The sequence below is a fragment of the Rhamphochromis longiceps genome, linkage group LG4 (genome assembly GCF_057381845.1).
Source record: "Rhamphochromis longiceps isolate RC_006_pf linkage group LG4, R_longiceps_female_GT1.1, whole genome shotgun sequence".
NCBI classification, from domain to species: domain Eukaryota; kingdom Metazoa; phylum Chordata; class Actinopteri; order Cichliformes; family Cichlidae; genus Rhamphochromis; species Rhamphochromis longiceps.
The window spans coordinates 5,110,802-5,133,601 of NC_140560.1; the positions used below are offsets into that span (position 1 = coordinate 5,110,802).

At 42.8% G+C, this 22,800-nt stretch overlaps 1 protein-coding gene and 1 long non-coding RNA gene across 2 annotated transcripts; one reads left to right on the forward strand and one right to left on the reverse strand.

Moving 5' to 3' along the window:
- The first annotated feature begins 1,054 nt into the window (after nucleotides 1–1,054).
- col1a1a (collagen, type I, alpha 1a) lies at nucleotides 1,055–21,934 on the forward strand. The gene is made up of 49 exons (XM_085402985.1): nucleotides 1,055–2,783; nucleotides 4,599–4,790; nucleotides 5,049–5,071; nucleotides 5,171–5,206; nucleotides 6,257–6,349; nucleotides 7,933–8,001; nucleotides 8,085–8,129; nucleotides 8,429–8,482; nucleotides 8,569–8,622; nucleotides 8,759–8,812; nucleotides 8,910–8,963; nucleotides 9,073–9,126; nucleotides 9,881–9,925; nucleotides 10,030–10,083; nucleotides 10,179–10,223; nucleotides 10,335–10,388; nucleotides 10,892–10,990; nucleotides 11,180–11,224; nucleotides 11,353–11,451; nucleotides 11,695–11,748; nucleotides 11,846–11,953; nucleotides 12,515–12,568; nucleotides 12,684–12,782; nucleotides 12,877–12,930; nucleotides 13,022–13,120; nucleotides 13,214–13,267; nucleotides 13,359–13,412; nucleotides 13,569–13,676; nucleotides 13,765–13,809; nucleotides 15,632–15,730; nucleotides 15,826–15,933; nucleotides 16,236–16,397; nucleotides 16,503–16,556; nucleotides 16,661–16,768; nucleotides 16,885–16,938; nucleotides 17,215–17,268; nucleotides 17,358–17,519; nucleotides 17,700–17,807; nucleotides 18,056–18,163; nucleotides 18,468–18,521; nucleotides 18,907–19,014; nucleotides 19,137–19,190; nucleotides 19,285–19,392; nucleotides 19,500–19,553; nucleotides 19,646–19,753; nucleotides 19,918–20,197; nucleotides 20,288–20,478; nucleotides 20,771–21,013; nucleotides 21,156–21,934. Exons 1-49 carry the CDS (start codon nucleotides 2,702–2,704, stop codon nucleotides 21,300–21,302), a joined length of 4,344 nt encoding a protein of 1,447 aa, XP_085259111.1. The 5' UTR covers nucleotides 1,055–2,701; the 3' UTR covers nucleotides 21,303–21,934.
- Nucleotides 2,767–11,688, reverse strand: LOC146670876 (uncharacterized). Its single transcript, XR_014911379.1, has 4 exons — nucleotides 11,351–11,688; nucleotides 8,546–8,602; nucleotides 4,557–4,811; nucleotides 2,767–2,905 (listed from the first exon to the last, which is right to left on the reverse strand). It is a non-coding gene; the product is annotated as an uncharacterized LOC146670876 (long non-coding RNA).
- Nucleotides 21,935–22,800: the final 866 nt, after the last annotated feature.

The window sequence follows — 22,800 nt, forward strand, 5'->3', positions numbered from 1 at the left end:
CATTTCTAAGCGTAAATGTTACACAAGATTACTATTATCTCATAAAGTGACAATTATTACACATGGTACCCTTTTTATGTACTGAGGCTCCAGTTCATCCAGAACTGAAGGGGACAGCATGAGTGGTCTAGTCTATCCGTACATGCTGAAGAAGAATAAGAACACTCACAGTTGCAGAAAAAATTATTGTGCATTTGTTTACAAAAGTGTTGTTCAGCGTTTCTGTTTCTACTGTGGTGATGAAGGACCCACCAGAATTCTAAGGGGAATAAAACTGCACAATCAATCTTGTTAAAGCAGGTTTTTAAAATAACCTTCCCCAAAGTAAATGATTTTCTGTCTTCCCAGAACAGGTGTAAAAGAGGCTCTAATAGTTATACAGTGGGCGCATACACAAAGTTTAGACTATAACGACCACCAGAGAGTTTCTGCTCTGGACATATGTCCCATGGTTTCATGTTTTTTGACACAAAAGTAAAAAGTAATCACAGGACTGATTGACGGACCTACAGTATCTACTTTTTAAAATGGAAAATCAGAGTGTGTTGAGTTATGATGACGTATACTGAACCAACCTCTGCAGCCCATTCTTTATCTCTGCTTTGGGCCTCATAAGCTACCATTAACATGCGAAACGGCACAATCATAGCTAACAATTTATGATTTTGGCCACCCTTAAGGTCATCCACCTTTATTGTCCTTTTTACTATAATCGGGGTCGTAATTTACAAAACAAACATTTTGTTGTACTCAGCAAGATTTAACAATAGCTATCAGAATTAAAAACTCCCGAGGAAACAGTTTACTAGGGTCTGAGCTTTTATATAGTCAAATTTCTGTTTTTAGTCAGAGGAGTCACCCTCTGCTGGCTATTAGAAATAATGCATGTTTAGGACATTTCCGCTGTTAATTCCCTTTACAAACCCAGAAGCTACCTCTATATTTTACATGTGTTCTGTGAATTTGATAAGGAAAAAGGCCCCAAAAAATTGTGAAATAAACAGGATGACATGTGAAGTGTTTGAAATTAACAATCTCTTTACTAAAGTTTCCTGGGCTTACTGACGTAAGCATGTATTCCAAAGTTAGGACAAACCAAACATGCAAACCCCATATAGAATAGGTCTACCTACCCGAGTGTGAATCCAGGAGGCGATAGTTTTAACATATTAGCCACTATGCTCGGTAATGTTCTGAATGTATTTCCATCAGACCTGAATCAGGTGATCAAAAACAATGACACAGTTCTACAAATGCTAACTTTTCTTGTGTCACTTATAATCCTATAACAGAAAACAAATCCCTTCCGTCATCGACTTTCAGCAGATTCTTTTGGTTATTTATTGATTGTGATCCATGGACTGTCACAAGTGAGCTTTACTGGGACACTCCAGTCTTTTAGTTCTGCAGTATAGTTTGTGGACTTGTGAAAGGCAGATTTCTCTTTTTACACACATGCATACTGTATTAAAATAAGTCATTAGGTGGACTTTGTCAGTGTGATGATCTATGTTCCAGTGTAAATGTCTTCCTCCCCCTCACCCCAACTGGTCACAGCAGATGTCTGGCCCTCTCTGATTCTGCTGGAGGTTTCTTCCTGTAAAAAGAGCTTTTCTTTCCGCTGTCACCAAGTTCTTGCTCATAGGAGGTTGTCTGATTGTTGGCATTTTCTATGTTACTTTAGAGTATAAAGCATATTGAGGCCACTGCTGTTGTGATTTGGCACTGTATAAACTGAAATTGAATTAAATTAAATGGAATCTGATAGAATCAAACTGAACTGAATTGAAATAGTTCTAAACATGGAGCATGTTATTATACAGTTCTTTGAACAATTTTTCCAAACCTGACATGAAACCTGCACGCTGATCACAACGAAATTTAGAAACTAAAGCAGAAGATACACATACAGCCTGAGGCAAGTGTCTGTGAGGCTGCAGCCATGTTCAGGACATGTTAACACTCAAACAGATAAAACTATAAAAACACTCTGTTAAGCTGAAACAACTGGCTCAAATCTACTACCAAAACCCCAACTCAAACCAGAACTACAAGATGTAAAACTGGACTAAAACTGATAGAGTCTGAGACATCAGATTGTGAAAATAAACCCAGAAAACTGAATCTAAACAGTCTTAGCTTTAGCTCAAATCAAAGCGAATCAGGAAGTGGACCACAACCAGGAATAAATTCTGGATTAAACCCGTGCCTGTTGCAGGAGATCCTCCTCCAACCGTCCGATGCTCTTATGGATCAGGTTTCCTCCTGCTCAGCCCCCCTCCCCTCCTGCTCCTTCCTCTTCTGATCCAAACTATAACCCTTCTGGTGTGGAGGCATGGAAGGAGGGACCTTCTGTTTTTCCCTTCTTCTTTCTCGCTGTTTTTTTTTTTCCTTTGAAGGAGTCGTCCATTCTTGTCTTCCCTAAACGTGAGCAGAAGCAGCAACGGGGTAATGAGGGTGCGTCCCTACAGTCGGTCCAGTCTCCGGTACCTCCCAGTTCTTGAGGCTCCCATATAAAAACCCTTGTGGAAAGTCAGTGTAGGCAGTAGGGAGTTTTCTGCTGGGGTCAGGAGGATTGTGAACAGACGAGTGGATCCTGCCCCAAACACCCGTGTATGAGTGGAGTGTAGCAGAAAGAAACATCCCCAACTTTTTTTCCTCTCTTGCCTCAAAGAGTCTACATGTCTAGTGGCATCTAGACATGTTCAGCTTTGTGGATTTGCGGCTGGTGCTGCTGCTCAGCGCAGCAGTGCTTCTGGTCAGAGCGCAGGGCGAGGACGACCGTAAGTTTCATCACTGTTTACTGGAGCTTCTCAGACTTTTTCCCCTTTTACTTTATTGCATTTTTTTCTTTACTGGGTTTGGAAAGTGGATTTTCTCTACGTGGCTGGACGGCTTCTGAGATCTTAGAGAAGAGGAGAAAGGAAAAGTTTTAAGTAGAATTAAGTTTGCTTTGTTGTGCTCTATTGTCTCCAGACAGATAGACAGATAAAGCAGGGTGTGTGTAATGCATTGGGCATCTCAAGAAGGCCCCTGTCTCTCCCTCTCCTTGTGTTTGTCTAAGTCTCTCTAACCCCCACCTCCCCACCATGCATGCAGAGCGAGTTGCTGCAAGTTTTCCATTCTCTCCTCCAGGCGAGGGTTATCCAGCTGCATAGGTTTGAACCTCCCTTTACCCCAAAATTGGAGCATTCAAATGCCTAACCCTAATCCTGTGGCATTTTATCAGTTTGACACGACTACCTGCGTCACCTGTACCCATTCAAAAAATGGTTTCCACGAGATATGAGCCAGAAGGCGAAGCCTCTCACAGGCCTGATTGATGTGACAGGGAATTTGCAGCCTGAGGCCAAGTGCTGAGTTGGACAGGTGACTGAGAGGGAGAGTAGGAAGAAAACAGGGAGCGGAGGAGGAGAGGAGCAGGCGTAGTCTTGTCTGCCGGAGTATTTGACCTCCACAGCCTGAGCCAGCTTTCAGCTTTAGAGCCCACAAAAGCTCAGGTGGACTTTTGAAGAGATCATTTTGCACAGAAAGAGAGGTCAGAGGGAAGCGGATGCCTCTGCTGGTGCTTAGAACAACCAGTATTCTCCTCTGAGAAGACAAAGGAAAAGCAGTTCAGCTCTGGAAACAAGAGCCCAGGAGGCGAAACTCGGTTTTTCCAGATGTTCCTCTTCTTTTGGAAAGGACTCAGCTGTGCATAAAAAGCAGATGTTTTCTGGCCCTCTGAATGATCTCACAACGCCACCCAGAGGCTGCTCTCAGCACTGCCAGACACATCTGGCCGCCACGTCCCCCCGTGCCATCCCCTCCCCCTCTTTTCTTTCCACTCTTTTTTTTCTTCTCTAATTGCATCCACATGTGGAGTGTTTCCACCAGTCACTGCCAAGCCTACAGTCTGCAGTTCTCCTGGCGCTTCTGCTTTTCCCCTCTGAGCTCAGCACTTTGGTACGCTGGAAGATTTAAAAGCACTCTGAGCAGAGTCCCAGTTTGAGTTTTGCTGAGAATCAAATGCAGCCGCCACAGTGTCGGGGTGGAAAATATGACTTTGAGTTGATGTACAGGGAGATTAAATCCCATTTAATCAGTGTCTGTGTGTGCAATGATGGCGTGACCTGCAGACAGACACGGCACACTGGTGCCCTCTCTGTCACCTCTGACCTGTTCCGGTCTGATTCCAAAGCCCCCCAGTTCCTGTCCACGTCTTTATCACCGCTAAGCTTTGTGTATTTATGTTGCTGCTGTCATTATTTCCTGTTTCAGACGTAGATTTTACACCAGTTTAGCAATCTATCTTTTTCTAACATTTTTCTCCAAAAAAGTGTTTTATTGAAACTATTTTTTCACTGTAATTCAAAATTCTCATCTCAGTTAATCAGTCTGACTAAATTTGAGAACAAATCAAATTTTTTAATTTGAGAAAATGATCCACATATTCAGGGTTTTTTCACAATTTATTTTTAGCTTCATAATTAAAGCACTTTAGTTTCCTGCCCTAGTTTTACCTGGACTCCCACCAGTGTAGATACTGAGTCTGCATGTGCGTTCAGGTAGCTCACCTGTCTCTTACCGTCCCTCTCCCTCTGTGTCGCCCCCCTCAGGCACGGGCAAAAGCTGCACTCTGGACGGCCAGGTGTTTGCAGACCGGGATGTGTGGAAGCCGGAGCCATGTCAGATCTGTGTGTGCGACAGTGGCACGGTGATGTGCGATGAGGTCATCTGCGAGGATACAACGGACTGCCCCAACCCCATCATCCCCCACGACGAGTGCTGCCCCATCTGCCCTGATGACGGTATAATAACTGCATCTCTCTCTGGACAAAGCACAGATACACAAAACAGTTTTTGCACATCACATGTTCTCATTTAAACTGCCCCCATGACACGAATCCATCATCTGTCCTCAATGACATGCCAAGAGTTACTGGTGTGAGTGAGACACTGTCTTTGAAAAAAAAAAAAATTAGTTTCTGTTTGAACACTTAAAGCATTATTATGAGCTTTTCTGGGTGCTTTCATCTGTTAATGCCAAACCTGTTTGCTCTCTGCAGGCTTCCAGGAGCCTCAGACTGAGGTAAATATACATTTTCCACTGACACTTGTAAATAAGTTTGTACAACTCCCATGAGATCAGATACACATTGAACACACTGTTTTCTTCTTTTCACCACAGGGAACCGTGGGAGCTCGTGGACCCAAGGGAGACAGGGTAGGTTCACACCCTCTTCTTTCCTTGTTTTACTTGTGGAGTAACTTTTGGTTGTGTGGTGAGCTCAAGATCTGTCACTGTTTTTGCTGGAGCTGATCAGTTACACTGATAGAATGTAGCTCCATGTGTTTTAAATCAGGCAGATGTGGAAACGTGACTCAGATGACTTTGAAATGCAGTGAAACTGCAAACTGCTTTTAGCTTTCATTACACATCATACTTAATCTAAAACCATTTACCCATCTTCATGCAGTGAGGTGGGAGAAAACAGTATCTTACATGTAAAGTTTCTGTAAACTGTAGTTTTTGATTTGTGTTTTTAAATGTCACCCTAGGGCACTGGTTGTCCTTTGTTACATCCAATTTTGATAGTTTAAGTCTGTTTTTTTTTACCTCACACAAAACATGATGAGGTCAGGTTAAATCCTGCAGAGCAGCATGACTTGGCTTACATTTCAAAATCAAACCAAATATTATCATGGAGAAATATTATTACCTATATAAGGATTTGGTTTTTATCAATGAAAAAAACAACTTCTTTATCCATGATTTTCAACCGTGGAGCTACATTCATTTAAATTGGCGCAATCTTAGGAGGAAATTATGACTTCTGATTATTTATTTGGATTGGATTTGATTGAACCTTCATTGGTCACTTTACAAGTTGAATCTTAGACTCTAAAAGAGGCTCTGTGGATCATCTGTGTTGTTTTTAAGAGTGCATTTAATAGTGTAATAATAATGTATTTCGTGGTGCTATTTTGGCTACCGAGCATGATGGTGACAAACAGGTGACTGTTCCTGGTTAGTCTCATAGTCAGCCTCAAAGTAAACTGCACTTTTAATGATTTAAAAGCCTTTGAAGACACAAACATGGAATCAAATATTAACCAAACATATGTCTTCAATGATAAGGCCAGACCATAGGAAATGCACATGATTAATGGTTTAACAAATCAGTTTTCTGTTTTAGAGTATTGGACTGTGGACATCAGAACTTTTAATCCAAGCGACCTTCTTGAGTATGACCCTGATTTCCTCTATCTACAGGGTCCTGCTGGTCCCCCTGGTAGAGATGGTATGCCTGGCCAGCCTGGACTGCCTGGACCTCCTGGCCCACCTGGACCCCCTGGCCTTGGTGGAGTAAGTTGTTGAATTTTAGTTATTCTGTATTTCACTCATTAAAGGTCAATGGTGGCCGGTCAGTTAGTAACGTAACTATGTCGTTTAATGTATGCAAATGATTGACAGCGTGTTAATCGTGCTGCAGCTAGAGCGGAAAAAGTCAACTGTCAAAGCTGAAGCCCAAATGTGATGTGATATTAGTGTGATGAGCTGTGTCTGGAGTTTGGCACAGTGTCTCTGATCAGAAGGTCAAGAAGTCATTACTAAGGATGGAACGACGCCTCATTTCCTTTTGAATGGAAAGCAGACAATATTCTGGAAGTGGACAAACTTTAGAAAGTTAGAGTTTGCTAAGCTACCATTTTTAATTTTAGAGGTTTATTTACATTCTAATATACCCACTGACTCCAGGTCTGATTTAGAAATCTGATCTGACATCTCCAAAGACTGAATTCTGCTACAGGATCATTGTTCCACATGCTAGGCTAGCACTGCATATCTTCATGCCTCTGTGCAGCCTGTTGTTGACATGACTGCTAATATACCAAAAATATTGATTGAAAATATTTTAAATAGTAACAAAATATAATTTATTATTTGCTGATTCATTTTACCATTTGCCTCTGTGCTAAAATATTAAGAGAACACACTGTCACACTCATATTCTTTAATGAGATACTTAGTTAACATTCAAAGCTAATTTGCATTTCTGTATCTTGCTTAAACATGAGTCCATACTTTTGTAGAATCAACTTCTAATTAAATATTCTATGTTTCAGTTTGCCAATAACTTCGACTACATATGTGTATGCTAAAGTAATAACTATAGCGTGGATAACATGTATAACTTTACCGAGGGTTAGCATGATGCTGTTTTAGATATGGTTAAATATCAGCGTCAAATTTTCCATGATTCAGGACTTTAACATCTATTAACATACTTCAGCATTCACTCCATGTAACCACAGTTCAGTAAACTCCTACAGTCTTCCCTGTGTGTACATTATCAGTGACATACTTCTATGCCAATGGTCCACGTTAAGCTGGACAATTAGAGACTTGGCAGTCACCATTAACATATGTTTGACTTCAGACAGAATGTTCCCTATCTACATTATACAGTATGTATCCTCCAGAGACACCTTTAAATACTACTGTTGAGGTCAAAGGTCAATGACTTGATACGCACTGCTCATTTTAGAACTGGATTGTTATGAGTGGCATTAGCATTGAGATTCCATATCATCAAATCTGCTGCTGCAGTTTTGTTATTGTGTTTGCTTTTATTTGGAAATATGAAAAAATTATGCAGTGGGGAAGTGCATGGTAAAAGAAACAACAGACAACTATACTTGATGGAACATGACACAACTATGCAAGATTTAGATATTTAATTTGGACTATGGCTCAGATGATCCAGAATCAGTGATTCTATTCAACTGGAAAAAGTACATTTAGTGTTGAGATTTGAAATGCATCATAGCTAACATGTAGCCTATGTCATGTCACAACACAGATGGAATTTAATATTTTTTCATCATAAAAACAATCATTTTGGTATTTTTTGTGAGATTAACATGTCTGTGTTTATTTTTTTCCAGAACTTCTCCCCTCAGATGTCTGGTGGCTACGATGACAAATCTCCTGCCATGCCTGTGCCTGGACCCATGGTAGGTTACATATGTATTTAAATACACTATATTCAAAATATTTCCATGCGCAGCATCTGAGCTTTTCTCTGTTGGATTGATAGGGCCCAATGGGACCCCGTGGACCTCCTGGACCTCCTGGATCTAGCGTGAGTATATGATGGGGGTTTTTATGCTTAGGTTAAAAACTGAAACCTGGCATGCTAGCTGGCATGAATCCAGTCCTTCCTTTTTCTGCTGCAAATAACACAAAGACTGTTTTTTTCTGATTGATTACTATTAGGCAGTAGTATTGATATTGATTACTGTTAGGCTGCAAAAACATCTTTTATTTTCTTGAAATAAATTTTGAAAAATTAACAAACTGCTCCTTACAGTGTGTTGAAAAAGTGAGTAGCATCAACATATTTGGTGTAGTGATGGTGTTTGTGTTTGTTACCAACTATAGGGACCTCAGGGATTCACTGGCCCCCCTGGTGAGGCTGGAGAGCCTGGATCTCCTGTGAGTATTCAGGACAGGGAAACAAATGCACGTTGCACTTTGCTGTGATGTTAACACTCTCACCTTATGTTTGATTTTCGCTTCAGGGTGCCATGGGTCCCCGTGGAGCTGCCGGCCCCCCTGGAAAGAACGGCGAGGATGTAAGTGCACTGGATTGATATCATATCAGTTCATCTACCTATATATATATATAGGTAGATATTATATTAAAAAAGAGACTGAGGAATGTCTTGAGACATCATTTCGTCCCCATCTCCCCAACTCTCTTTCTCTCAGGGTGAGTCTGGCAAACCAGGTCGCCCCGGTGAGCGTGGACCTTCTGGCCCTCAGGTAAGTTGCTGATTCTTACCACCGATATGTAAAACAAAAACAGAGCTGAGATAATAACTTTTGTCACCTCCTTGTTTTTTTGTTTTTTTTTTCCCAGGGAGCTCGTGGTTTCCCAGGAACCCCAGGTCTGCCTGGCATCAAGGGACATAGAGTGAGTCAGAACTTGTGCCACCCCATTCAACTCATATTCAACTCAAAATAAAAAATGTTGAAAGTCGTGGCTGGAAACTTCATCTTTGCATGTCTCTTATTCTGTGTAGGGATTCAGTGGCCTGGATGGTGCCAAGGGAGACAGTGGCCCCGCTGGACCCAAGGTGCCCCTCCCTTTGTTATAACACTTGTTCTCACCACATAAGTTGTAGAAAAAAGTCACCCACAGGTGGGCTACTTCACTTATAGTTCAGTGTTGAGTAGCTGTAATCGTAGCAGTGCTATAAATGACAGTAGTAATTGAAAAGTAGTTGTAATATTGGCACTGATATCTAACTCATAGTGGTCCTGGTGGTGGGAGCACTAGTGCCAGAATTTGAAGTACAATAAAATTAATCGCATTTAATTGTAATTATAGACAGCACCATATCACAACTCCCTTTTAACAGGAAGAGATCTCTGGCAGAACTATCAATATGGTTCTCAAATGAGTACCGTTTAGTGTTTAAAGACACACTGAAAAAATTAACCCATAGATGCAGAAAAATCATTAAAACAGTTTCAGCATTTCCTCCATTATAACCAGTGTATTTTCTTCACCTACCACTCCACCGACAAGTTGGTCATACAACATATTTTAACCTAAAGCTAAATACTACTTCTATTAACAGCTAACAGTTTGAGTATCAGTGTGGACAGTAAAAGCTGTGGCTACAATAATGCTACAAAAAGCAGTAGTATCAACCATTTAAACACTAGCAAGTTACATTAGCAGTCACTGGCTACTTTTTAGTTATAGCAGCTTGATTGGCTAAATGCTGCATTGACGAGCATAATTTCTGAAAGTTTGATAAAGTTTCTAGAGTTTAATCAATGATTCTAATCTTCTCGCCGGCCCATGTGTTTCTGTCCATTTAGGGAGAGGCTGGCACCCCTGGTGAGAATGGAACCCCTGGTGCTATGGTGAGTAAAACAAGCACCCCATCTCTGCTACATAATTATAGTAGTATAGTTTCTTCTCTCCACAACTGATTTTGGCTAACTGACACTGTCTTTGTCTATCTCAGGGACCTCGCGGTCTGCCTGGTGAGAGAGGCCGTGCTGGTGCTACTGGAGCTGCTGTGAGTCCATACATTACATAGTTGCAGCTAGTGAAATCAATTTATTAGTGAATTGAGAAACCAGTCGACCACTCACGTTTGTCTTTGACCTGCAGGGAGCTCGTGGTAACGATGGCGCTGCTGGTGCTGCTGGACCTCCTGTAAGTCTTTCATTGTCCAAAGCTTCAGTTCTTAAAATCTCAGCTTTGTTAGCACTGACCCAAAAAGATGCACTATGTATATCTGAGTATCTGTGTTTTTGTTCTTCTCAGGGTCCCACTGGCCCCGCTGGACCCCCTGGATTCCCCGGTGGCCCTGGAGCCAAGGTATAAACTGCTCCTGACCCGCTCCAGTAATCCTCAGTGCTATCCATTTTTCTTCTGAAACGCAGTATAATCTATTTCCTCTCCTCTCTTAGTTGTGTTTTTACTGTGCCGACTTTGAAGAATTTATTTTCTGAAGCATGTAGGTAGCCAACACGTACACCTGACATGTAGAATGCAGGTCATAAAAAACATCTGAGCTCCCACTACTGTTTGAGTATAAACAGTAACTATTAAGAAATTAGATGGATGGGCGCTATTTTTATTTTTATTTTTTGCAGAGTTCTCAGTATATTTTAAAGCTTATGATAGAAATTCACAGTAATTGTCTGTGCATGTGGAACTGGGTCATAGCTGAAGCTGTGGGGTTCTTTTTGGCTGAGGTTAGATGTTGAGTGTTTTCTCTAAAACAAATCTTCTGTTTATGCCGACAATTTTATCTTTTTTTTTTGGTCTTCCACCACCAAGCTGTTTGTATTACTAAATAATCTTTTCTTTCTCCCCAGGGTGATGCTGGAGCTCAGGGTGCTCGTGGACCCGAGGGCCCTGGTGGAGCTCGTGGTGAGCCCGGAAACCCCGGACCTGCTGGCCCAGCTGGACCTTCCGTAAGTATGAGTGACTGTAATAAAGATCCTTGATGAAAACAACAACAAATGGGCCACAAAAAATAGGCCACTAGAATCTGATTCAAGGCAAAATAAAACAATTTACATTATCATTTAAATTGTTAAAAGAAATTAAAAATAATTCTGCCTTCTGGGACAATAAATAAACTTCCTTCCTTCTCCTCTCAGGGAAACCCTGGAGCTGATGGAGCCGCTGGAGCTAAGGGAGTACCTGTGAGTATCTTTAAACAAATTTACTCTATTTTTAATACTTTCTTATTTTTACTAAAGCTACAGATAGTCATCACTTTTTCTACAGCATGACATTAAATGACTGTATTGTTGTGTGCTGCCACCTACAGGGTGCTGCTGGAGTTGCTGGAGCTCCTGGTTTCCCCGGACCCCGTGGACCCCCAGGACCTCAGGGTGCTGCTGGTGCCCCCGGACCCAAGGGCAACACTGTAAGTAAAGATCTCTTAGATCCAAAAAAAAGCAAAATCACCCAAAATTTAAACTTGTATGTTTTGTGTGAATACTTTGACAGTTACAACCTACAGAGATAAAAACAAAAGTTAGAGATTTGTTTTGGGCATTTGTTGTTTGCTGAAATTATTTTTCTTTTAGATTTATCCAAATAATAGTAATTTCTCCCTAGTTTGTAGTTTGTTTAATTTTATGTTTTCTTGTTTGTTTGTGTCCCATAGGGTGAGGCTGGTGCCCCAGGATCCAAGGGAGAGCCTGGTGCCAAGGGAGAGGCTGTGAGTTCACCATAGATCATGACAGAGCACACTGCATTAAAATTATGTGTGTATCAGCCTCTTATGCCACATTGCATGTTACATTGCTCTTCTACAGGGTGTTTCAGGAGTTCAGGGACCCCCTGGACCTCCTGGTGAGGAGGGCAAGAGAGGAGCCAGAGGAGAGCCTGGTGCTGCAGGAGCCCGTGGCGGCCCTGGAGAGAGAGTATGCATCTCACTGGATTCCACTTTATCCGTACCCTAATCTGTAAAATGATGGCAGAGGGACCTCTAGTGGTGTTTCAACACAAAGGACAAAAGACTGAAATCTTTATACTGATGGTCAAATCTAAATGATTGAGATTACTTGTGTGCAGCTGTAAACATTACAAAGGTTAGTTTGACTGAAAAAGCAGATTAATCTCTGCTTGGAATGAAAACATAATAAACACCATTGGGCTCTTAATCATGATGTAACCAAACTACTGAGTGAGGTTCAAAATGTTCCCAAAACATTTGACCAAGAGTATTACAGATATGGACATACTGAGTGGTGCTAGTACTAAGATAGAAACATTCATTTCATTGGTTAAAAGCATTAAGTCTTTTGGATGTTAATTTAAGTTAAAAATGATGCCAGAGACCTGAGGCCCGGATCTCTCTGATGGAATTCGACTGTATGCATGATACAGGGTGTTCAATTTTAAACCTACAGTTTGAACACATTTCTGTTTAAACACTTTTTACTGTTCAGAGCTAAGCAGGACATGTTTGATTGTCTTTACAGGGTGCCCCTGGTGGTCGTGGTTTCCCTGGTTCTGATGGCCCTGCTGGACCCAAAGTAAGGAAAATGCACACATACATACAACAGATATAAACCTTAATTCCGCCCGCAGGCTTCCACAATTTTGGTTTAACTAATTTTTGAATTTCCACCATTCTTATTTTCTTCTTAGGGTGCCAATGGTGAGCGTGGTGCCCCCGGTCTTGTTGGAGCTAAAGGTGCCACTGGTGAGTCTGGCCGCACTGGTGAGCCTGGTCTGCCCGGAGCTAAGGTGGGATAGCATACTGTCCGTCAAATAATTCTCTGCAGCATCATTTATTCATTATACCCAGTCCCTCCTCTGACCTCTGACCTCTGCTTTGTAGGGAATGACTGGCAGCCCCGGCAACCCTGGACCTGATGGCAAGATGGGACCTTCTGTAAGTTTGTATGCAGTATAGTTAACCCTAGTTCTTATAATTTATGTCAAGAAATAGCAAAACCCTTAACATGCTTAATCTTCCTTAACAGGGAGCCCCCGGACAAGATGGCCGCCCTGGGCCTCCTGGCCCTGGTGGAAATAGAGGCCAGCCTGGAGTCATGGGATTCCCCGGACCCAAGGGTGCTGCTGTGAGTAGCGTTACAACATCTATACATTATATTTAATCATGCTTAGTAATAGTGGGCATCTAAAATATGGTCTCCGTGTTTTTTTGTCTATAGGGTGAGGCTGGAAAGCCCGGTGAGAGAGGAACCATGGGACCTACTGGACCTGTTGTGAGTGCTCAATATTCTGCTGTTTTCTTTCTTGTTATCTATCATCAATGGTAGGATTGTGTGTGTGAAAGCCTTCTATCTCTCTACCCAGGGTGCACCTGGAAAGGATGGTGATGTTGGCGCACAGGGCCCCTCTGGACCTGCTGTAAGTAAACAACACTAACTGGCTACACTTCGATATTAGCACCCAAGTTTGTGTTGATGTCTCTCTACTGAAAGCTACATAGCTGCAAGAATAAGTCACATCTACTCAATGCATTACTGCCACCGTTGCTGACTCTCCCTCTCTGCTCATCTTAAGGGTCCTGCTGGTGAGAGAGGAGAGCAGGGACCTGCTGGATCTCCTGGATTCCAGGGTCTCCCAGGACCCCAGGGAGCCATTGGTGAGAGTGGCAAGCCCGGAGAGCAGGTACTGATTGAAGCGGAACTATGACTGGAACAGCATCATTTCCAGTGAATAAAAGTGCTTATTCCTGTATTTCTGTTTTTCCTTTTAGGGTGTACCTGGCGAAGCTGGAGCCCCAGGACCTGCTGGAGCTAGAGTAAGATAAGATAAGATAAGATAAGATAAGATAAGATAAGATAAGATAAGATAGATAAGATAAGATAACTCTTTATTGTCATTGCACAGTCATACATAGTACAGTAGTACAATGAAATTGGAAAAACTGTCCTACGTCGGCACTACATATAACACAACACGACACGATATGACACATCACAACGTAACAAACAACACAACACAGTATATTAACTTAGTATAAAAAAGAAGAATAAGTGTATGTGTATTGCACACTGTTATTATTGCACATTAATTATTATTGCACCTTGTTATAAATATAAATATTATTGTTATCGTTTTAAACATTGTTACCTCCCCCTAAAAAGTCCAGGGAGGTATCCAGTCAGGTCAGCTATTTACATTGATCAGGGCTATTGCCCTGTTGTAAAAGCTGTCCTTGAGTCTATTTGTTCGGGACCTCAGCAGCCTGAACCTCCTGCCAGACGGCAGCAGCTTAAACACCCGGTGTCCTGGGTGTGTGCAGTCCCGCAGGATGCTGCGTGCCCTCTTGAGACAGCGAGTGCTGTACAGGTCCTTCAGGGAGGGAAGAGGATGTCCAATGATTTTTTGGGCCATGTTGATGACCCTCTGGAGTGCCTTTCTGTGTGCTGTGGTGCAGCTGGAGAACCACACACCGATGCAATATGTCAGCACACTTTCAATGGAGCAGCGGTAGAAGACGGTCAGCAGCTCCTTCTTCAGGTCCATTTTTCTGAGGATTCTCAGAAAGTGGAGACGCTGTTGGGCCTTCTTTAAGACCGCAGAGGTGTTAGAGCTCCATTGGAGGTCTGTGTCTATGTGCACACCCAGAAACTTGAAACTGGAGACCCTTTCCACGCACAAGTCACATATCCTCATAATTTTCACAGTTAGATAAGACTCTAATTGTGGTTTAAATATAATTAAATATATTCATTAGTTCTTTGTCCAAAATCCTACATGGTGTAGAAAACAACTTCCTAAGTTGCTAACTAGCTTGTTCAAACACATTAAAGTTATTACTAGCAGCTTATAACTGCTTTTTTATTCTTTAAAGTGGATTCTTGTCCAAAATGCTCGATGTTAGACCTGGAAAACAACTTTTAGCCTGCTAACTAGCCAGCTACTTTCAATATTAGGATTGCTAACAAGCTACTGTATCATTAATAGTGATAGCAACTATGCAGATGCTATCACTAGCTTCAACTCACATTACCTGTAAACAAAACAAAGGTACCATACCAGTGTCGATATGGTCACAGGAGGAAAACCCTTGCACTGCCATTTACAAAGTAGCGCTTCGTGTTGATCAGACATTCTGTTTTACCCTGTCATTCATAAATGAACAGATAAATTATGATGAAAGCTTCACCTCACATATGAACCTCCCTTTGGGGAATATCATCCAACTAGAACTGATATTAGATTAGATTAGATTAGATTAGATAGAACTTTATTAATCCCTCGGGTGGCTTCCTCTGGGAAATTCGATTTCCAAAAAGCACAGCACCGACAGAAGTTTCAGAGTTACAGAATATTATATATATATATATATATATATATATATATATATATATATACACACACACACACACACACACACACACACACACACACACACACACATATATAAATACAGAGACAATATAAATAAAATATACGAAGGGGATAAATAGAATAAATAGGAATAAAAAATAAAAATACAAGTGAATGAATTGCACATTTCGAGTATTGAGGTCTATTGAGGTCTATATAGCAGATCTAGTTCTCATGGTTTCAACAAACCATCCAAGAAACTCATTCCAACCTACTCTTCTCCTCAGGGCGATAGAGGATTCCCTGGTGAGCGTGGTGCACCTGGGCCAGTTGGACCTGCTGGTGCCCGTGGATCCCCAGGAGCCTCTGGAAATGATGGTGCTAAGGTGAACACATCTTATATAAAAACTAAGAAGTTCTCAGTTGTGAGTAGATTGACTAAATTGCACATATTTCACTATTCTGAACATCTCTTCCTCAGGGAGATGCTGGAGCCCCTGGTACTCCTGGTGCTCAGGGTCCTCCTGGACTGCAGGGAATGCCTGGTGAGCGCGGTGCCGCTGGTCTTCCAGGACTGAGAGGAAACAGAGTGAGTTGCCTTCTGTAGTCCTATTACTCTTAGTATTCGGATAGTACATTGGCGGTCACTGCCATTGTAGACTGCTATCCTAGGTGAGATTTACTTTAGCAATCCAACAAACACTGATCAGTGTTTCTACTATATGTCCATCCATTTTATTGTCATTACGACACAATTGGGATGCAAATGCCCAGTGTAATCGCTGATGGGCTTTACGGTGACTTAGCAAATGACCCCAGCATTGTAAGACCTGATATACTATGTGAATGTTCGTCTTATTACCAACATCTTTTTTCCTTTCAAACACACAGGGTGACCAAGGACCTAAGGGTGCTGATGGAACAGGAGGTAAGGATGGTCCTCGTGGTTTGACTGGACCAATTGGACTTCCTGGACCTGCTGGCTCCCCAGGAGACAAGGGAGAGTCTGGTGCCCAAGGACCTGTTGGACCTTCTGGAGCCCGTGGACCCCCTGTAAGCACTGCTGTGTCTGCTACAGATAATGTTTAATTTAAAGTTTTTAAGTGTGTTAATCTTTGAATGTTCGAATTCATTCTGATTCGTCTACCTACATCTTAGGGTGAGCGTGGTGAGGCCGGACCACCTGGACCTGCTGGATTCGCTGGACCTCCTGTAAGTAAATTCTACAATAGTGTCCACGCTATTTTTCTTACTCTAACACAGAAGTTACTAAAAAACTATTTGGCTTTTTCTTCACAACCACCAATCCACTCTAGGGTGCTGATGGACAGGCTGGTGCTAAGGGAGAGCCTGGAGATAATGGTGCTAAGGGAGATTCTGGTCCTCCCGGACCTGCTGGACCCACTGGTGCTGCAGGACCTCAGGTTTACACAATAACATACTCCCAGCATATCCCAGTTCACAAATTACAGCTATTTAGACATACATGTGACCACATTGTGTGCTGCTGTTTCTTTGACACTATGCTGTTGCCTTTCAGGGTCCCGTTGGAAACACTGGCCCTAAGGGAGCCCGTGGACCTGCTGGACCTCCTGTAAGTCACTCTTCCTACTTTCCCAAGCAACTTACATTTCTGACATTAGCTTAGAGGTGACAGTACCTCTAGCCAAACTGGCAATACTTCATAAAACTGGGCAAAGAAAATTAAAAAAAGGAAAGAAAGTAGTGAAAGATTTTATTTATTTTCCAAACACGTACCACCATCAAATCCATTGTTTGATACATGTCTGTTTTTTGTTTGTTTGTTTTTTACTGACTTGATGCAGTATTTTTGCAGCCTGAGTTAGCTAATTGGCCTCGATCTCCCTAGGGTGCTACTGGCTTCCCTGGTGCTGCTGGCAGAGTTGGACCTCCCGGCCCCGCTGTAAGTTTTTCTTAGGTGTTTCTGACACAGTGCGCAAAATCTATGTGTTTTCCTGGAATTATTTTCAATTCTCCCTGTCCTCCCCACAGGGTAACGCTGGACCTCCCGGAGCTCCTGGACCAGCTGGCAAGGAGGGACCCAAAGGAAACCGTGGTGAGACTGGACCTGCTGGTCGCCCTGGTGAGTTGGGTGCTGCTGGACCCCCAGGACCTCCTGGAGAGAAGGGTAGCCCTGGTGCTGATGGTGCTCCCGTAAGTTATATCAACTTTCAGTACATTCTAAAATGCTGTGACACAATTTATAATAAACCATAGCCTTCAATAATCTTCTTTCAGCAATATCATTAAATTTAATTTCCATCCTTTCACTGACTGCACAGTTTCTGCTACCTGTGTCTCAGTGTCTAACTACTTTCTGTCTGTCTTTCACAGGGTAGTTCTGGTATTCCTGGACCTCAGGGTATTGCTGGACAGCGTGGTATTGTTGGTCTGCCTGGACAGAGAGGCGAGAGAGGTTTCCCTGGACTTCCCGGAGCTCTTGTAAGTTCCTATTGGTATTCTAAAACCCAGAATTTCAAAAATTTAAAAATGTTCAGTGGATCTGATAAATCCAGAACATCAAGTTACATGATTCTAAATCAAGAGAAAAGTCTACTTCTAAAAGACACAAAACAATAACATTTAATTCTCATTTAGCTAAGCAAAAAATAAGACAGACCAGTCTCAGTCAGTTAGAAATATGAATGAGGTTAATATAACTGGACTGACTGCAATTGTTGCACTAATAGGGAGAGCCTGGAAAGCAAGGCCCTGGTGGTCCAAACGGTGAGCGTGGACCTCCCGGACCCATGGGACCCCCTGGCCTGGCCGGAGCCCCTGGAGAGTCTGGACGTGAGGTATAAAGTCCCACTAGAGCAAGTGGAGAGCCAAGGGGTGGCTCTCCCTTTGGTTACCCTACCCAACCAACTGTGAAGCCCATTGAAGGGCCAATTATATGCTCATGAACATGTAGTTGCATCTAGTGACTGCTATATTCCTAATAGAACTTTTTGCGTGACAGTATTTTGCTATAAACACTATTTCTGACACATCTCGTTATGCATTCAGCCATATAAATTTTAAAATTTTTCAACAAACTTTCAGTGAAGTCAGTTCTGAAGGTTTTTGTTAAGCTTAACTTGCTCTGTGCCTGTGTTTAAGGGAACCCCTGGTAACGAGGGCGCAGCTGGTCGTGATGGAGCCCCTGGACCCAAGGTAAGATAAGCTGACCTCACCAACAGCACACAGCTATCTTATTTTTTGTTCCATAGCGCCAAGTATGTTGGCAGCCTACAAGTTAGCATGCTAACATGTTAACATGCAACTAAATAATTTGTGTAGCATCACAAGTTATCTAGCCTAAAGCTTACCTATTAGCCATCATCCACAACTTCTAAAATGGCAACCAGAGGAAGAAGTCACACTTTCTGTGAGTACTGCCATGATTTGTGAATCCCACCCTGGAGGATATATATGTGTGTTCAGCATGTTCATACATATTCATACACTACTAGAATTTTTAACATAAAGCCTAACGGGCAAATGTAGTCAGATACACTGTTTGAAGCTAGTGATAACCTAGTTTTTATTTTTCCTTTAGGGAGACCGTGGAGAGAGTGGCCCTGCCGGAGCCTCTGGTGCCCCTGGTCCTCCTGGCGCCCCTGGACCTGTCGGCCCTGCTGGAAAGACTGGTGACCGTGGAGAGACTGTGAGTGACAAATCTGCTTCATTAATGTTTCAGCTTGGTATGTCATGCCAGTCAAAGACAAGGCTGTAAGTCACTGCAACCCTGTCTCCACGTAAAACTTTTTTTTTTTTCCAATTTTCCAGGGACCTGCTGGCCCTGCCGGCGCTGCTGGCCCTGCTGGACCTCGTGGCCCTGCTGTAAGTAACAATATTGGTTGCAAAACTACACTGGATGGAAGAGCATGCAAGGAAGGTTAAACCAAATGATGTCTGTCATTTTTCCTTATGACAGGGGGCTACTGGACTTCGTGGTGACAAGGGAGAGGCTGGAGAGGCTGGAGAGAGAGGCATGAAGGGACACAGAGGATTCACTGGCATGCAGGGACCTCCCGGACCTGCTGTATGATAGTTTATGCTTGAGTCTGCATATACTATAGTCAAAGAAAGTAATGCCATACACCAGTAAACTTAGTTTTAAACTGATTGTCTTCTTTTGTGCACCCATAGGGACCTTCTGGAGAGTCTGGACCCGCTGGTGCTGCTGGACCCGCTGGACCTAGAGTAAGTTAACTTAGTCTGGAGCAGTTGTGTAGTTTCAGCTTTACCTAGTTTATTTTCAGATACTGACATTTGAAATTTCCTGGTATCTGTAGGGTCCTTCAGGAGCTGCTGGTTCTGCTGGTAAGGATGGTATGAGCGGTCTGCCTGGACCCACTGGACCTCCTGGACCTCGTGGACGTTCTGGAGAGATGGGACCTGCTGTAAGTCTAACAAGCTAACCTTCTTTACATTCAGCTGTTTACTTAAGTTGTGCCACGTTGTACCTTTATACCTAGGGTTTTTGAGGGTTACATTTTGATAAAAGCAGCACATTACTAATGAACTAACCAACCCACACTTTTTCTTTACCCTTCTCCTTCTGCAGGGTCCTCCTGGACCTCCTGGACCTCCTGGAGCACCTGGTGCCCCTGGTGGTGGATTTGACCTTGGCTTCATGGTCCAGCCTCAGGAGAAGGCTCCTGATCCCTTCCGCATGTACCGTGCTGATGATGCTAACGTTCTCCGTGACCGTGATCTGGAGGTTGATAGCACCCTGAAGAGCCTGAGCCAGCAGATTGAGCAGATCCGCAGCCCTGACGGAACCCGCAAGAACCCAGCAAGAACCTGCAGGGACCTCAAGATGTGCCATCCTGACTGGAAGAGCGGTGAGCAGTTCAATACAGTGACAGGAGAGCTAGTCCAAGGGCAGTCAGATGTAGGCCTAGCGGAGTTTTGAAGTTGTTTGTGTTTTGCAGGTGAGTACTGGATTGACCCTGATCAGGGCTGCACTCAGGACGCCATCAAGGTCTACTGCAACATGGAGACCGGCGAGACCTGCATATCCCCAACTCAGCGTGAGGTTGCCCAGAAGAACTGGTACATCAGCAAGAACATCAAGGAGAAGAAGCACGTCTGGTTCGGAGAGGCTATGAATGACGGCTTCCAGGTAAGCGTCCTAATTTATAGAACCTACCTGTTCTCTCTTCTTCTATTCTTCTTTATAGTTTCTTCTTCTGTCAATTTCCATATTTCTCTTATCTGCAGTTCTATTGTGATTTGCTGCAGCTTGAGTTCATTTCTCTTACCCACTTTCCTAAATGTCTGCTTAGGTTCCTCTTCTACTCCTCTCTACCCATCTCCACTTCTTCCCACTTTGTCTTTACCCAGTCTTTTTCAACACCATCACACCTTTGCCCATCACAGTCAGTAATCTATCCCCTATTCACTGTCTTGTGCAGTTCGAGTATGGCAGTGAGGGCTCTCTGCCAGAGGATGTCAACATCCAGATGACCTTCCTGCGTCTCATGTCCACTGAGGCATCCCAGAACATTACCTACCACTGCAAGAACAGCGTCGCCTACATGGATGCTGCCGCTGGCAACCTCAAGAAGGCCCTCCTCCTCCAGGGCTCCAACGAGATTGAGATCAGAGCCGAGGGCAACAGCCGCTTCACCTACAGCGTCCTCGAGGATGGATGCACGGTGAGGAAACCTTTTACATTAAACTCAATATGTTAATTATTCAAAGTTAACAGAGATTGAGACGGGTTAGAGGCTAGAGGTTCTAATCAGCACTGTTCTGAATATGAACCCTAATTCTGATTTTCGTTGTCTCTCCTTCCAGTCACACACCGGTACATGGGGCAAGACAGTCATTGACTACAAGACATCGAAAACATCTCGCCTGCCCATCATTGACATCGCTCCTATGGACGTTGGTGCTCCAGACCAAGAGTTTGGCTTTGAAGTTGGACCTGTCTGTTTCTTGTAAAAAGAGAAATCTGGACTTGAAATTGTTGTTGTGTGCGTGTGTGTGTTTAATTTTTTTCTAGCAGTCATCTCTCTCTAAAGCAAAAGCAAAAAAAATGCCCCCAACAAATCATTCTCCCGATGCCATTTTTCTGAAAAATCTGACCCTTCGTTCTACAAGTTTCCATTTGGCCGTTGCTCCGATGGTCCGCTTTGCCTAAAACCTGCACTTCGACGAGAACAAGATGGCGGTGGTGTAGAGGCATCTGCATCGTCGCATTTGGGACCACTACTTTTTTTTTGTTTCTGACTTTTTTTTGTTTGTTTTTGCCATCACCAACACCAAGGATCCTGTAGAGAAGACATTTTGTTTCACTGGCAACAAGAAAATAATATATGCCTCTGTAAAGTGTAAAAGAAAATTGACTTCCCCTCATCATGCGGCCAAACCCGGCCTCTCTGGAGTTTACAGAAACAGACACAGGTGACTTTTGTATTTTTATACACCTCTGCGGTGAGAGGAATGAAAGGACAGTCCCAACAGACAGAACCCAATTGCTTTGTACCACGTTTCAGGTGTTGATGAATAAACGGTGAAACTGACAGCCATGTTTGTCTCTGTTGTTCTGCCCTTCCCCTTTTTCCACCTGCCCCTAGACAACGCCTCCTCAAGAGTTGTTCCTTCCTCACCTGCTGATGTTGTAGCTGTTGTGATTTGTTTGTTGTTGTGGTCTCTTTCATGTTTATTCCTCTCTATGTCTCCCTTTTTTTCCTAAAGAAAAGCCACATTAAAACCACCAGCAGAGAAACATGGGTTTAAACCTCTTTTTTTAAGGAAAAAAACACAAAAAAATCCTTATGCCTACCTCAGAAGTGAAAGGAATTCCAGCTCTAAAAAAAGGGCCCAGTGTTTTTTAAAGTGAAGCCTGAAGTAGAGTTGTGGTGGTCAGTGGGGGTAGTTGAGGTTTGCAGACACTTTAACAGAAGCAGAGAGGGCAAAAGCCTGAAGGTGCTATTCTTTCTTTCTCAGAGGTCTGCTGGCTGCTCAGTATGACTATACTGTTGTGTAGTAGTGTAGCTACGGTCACTCTGGCATGGCAGGGTCCTCCTCATGGTGCTAAAATAAAACCACAGTTTTTTTTTTCTTGGTGTCCAGAATGAGACAGACTTCTTCTATTTCCAGCTTTGGTAATGTTGGCAACCAGCGTAGCGCCTCTTTAAGCCTCTTTTTTTATGTTTTGAACTTCCCCCTTCACTTTTAACTGTCATCCAGATTCTAGTCCACCAACTATCTGTTGTGGTCTGTTTCTTGTTTTTCTTTTCTTGAAGTTTCTCAACAACAACAAAATTCGAGCTGTGATAAAATGCGCAGAAAGAGAACCATCAGTGAGAGTTTGTGAGAGAAGGCAGACAGACACACCCATGGGGGAAAACACCACAAGGATCTGTACCTATTTTGTATATGTATAATAAATTGAGATGTTTTTAATTATTTTGAATGCTGAAATAAAGCATGTTAA

Coding starts and splice junctions, on each gene's coding strand:
- col1a1a (XM_085402985.1), top strand. CDS start 2,702: ATGTTCAGCTTTGTGGATTTGCGGCTGGTGCTGCTGCTCAGCGCAGCA. Junction 12,783..12,876: donor CTGGTCTGCCCGGAGCTAAG/GTGGGATAGCAT, acceptor TCTGCTTTGTAG/GGAATGACTGGCAGCCCCGG. Junction 13,121..13,213: donor CCGGACCCAAGGGTGCTGCT/GTGAGTAGCGTT, acceptor TTTTGTCTATAG/GGTGAGGCTGGAAAGCCCGG.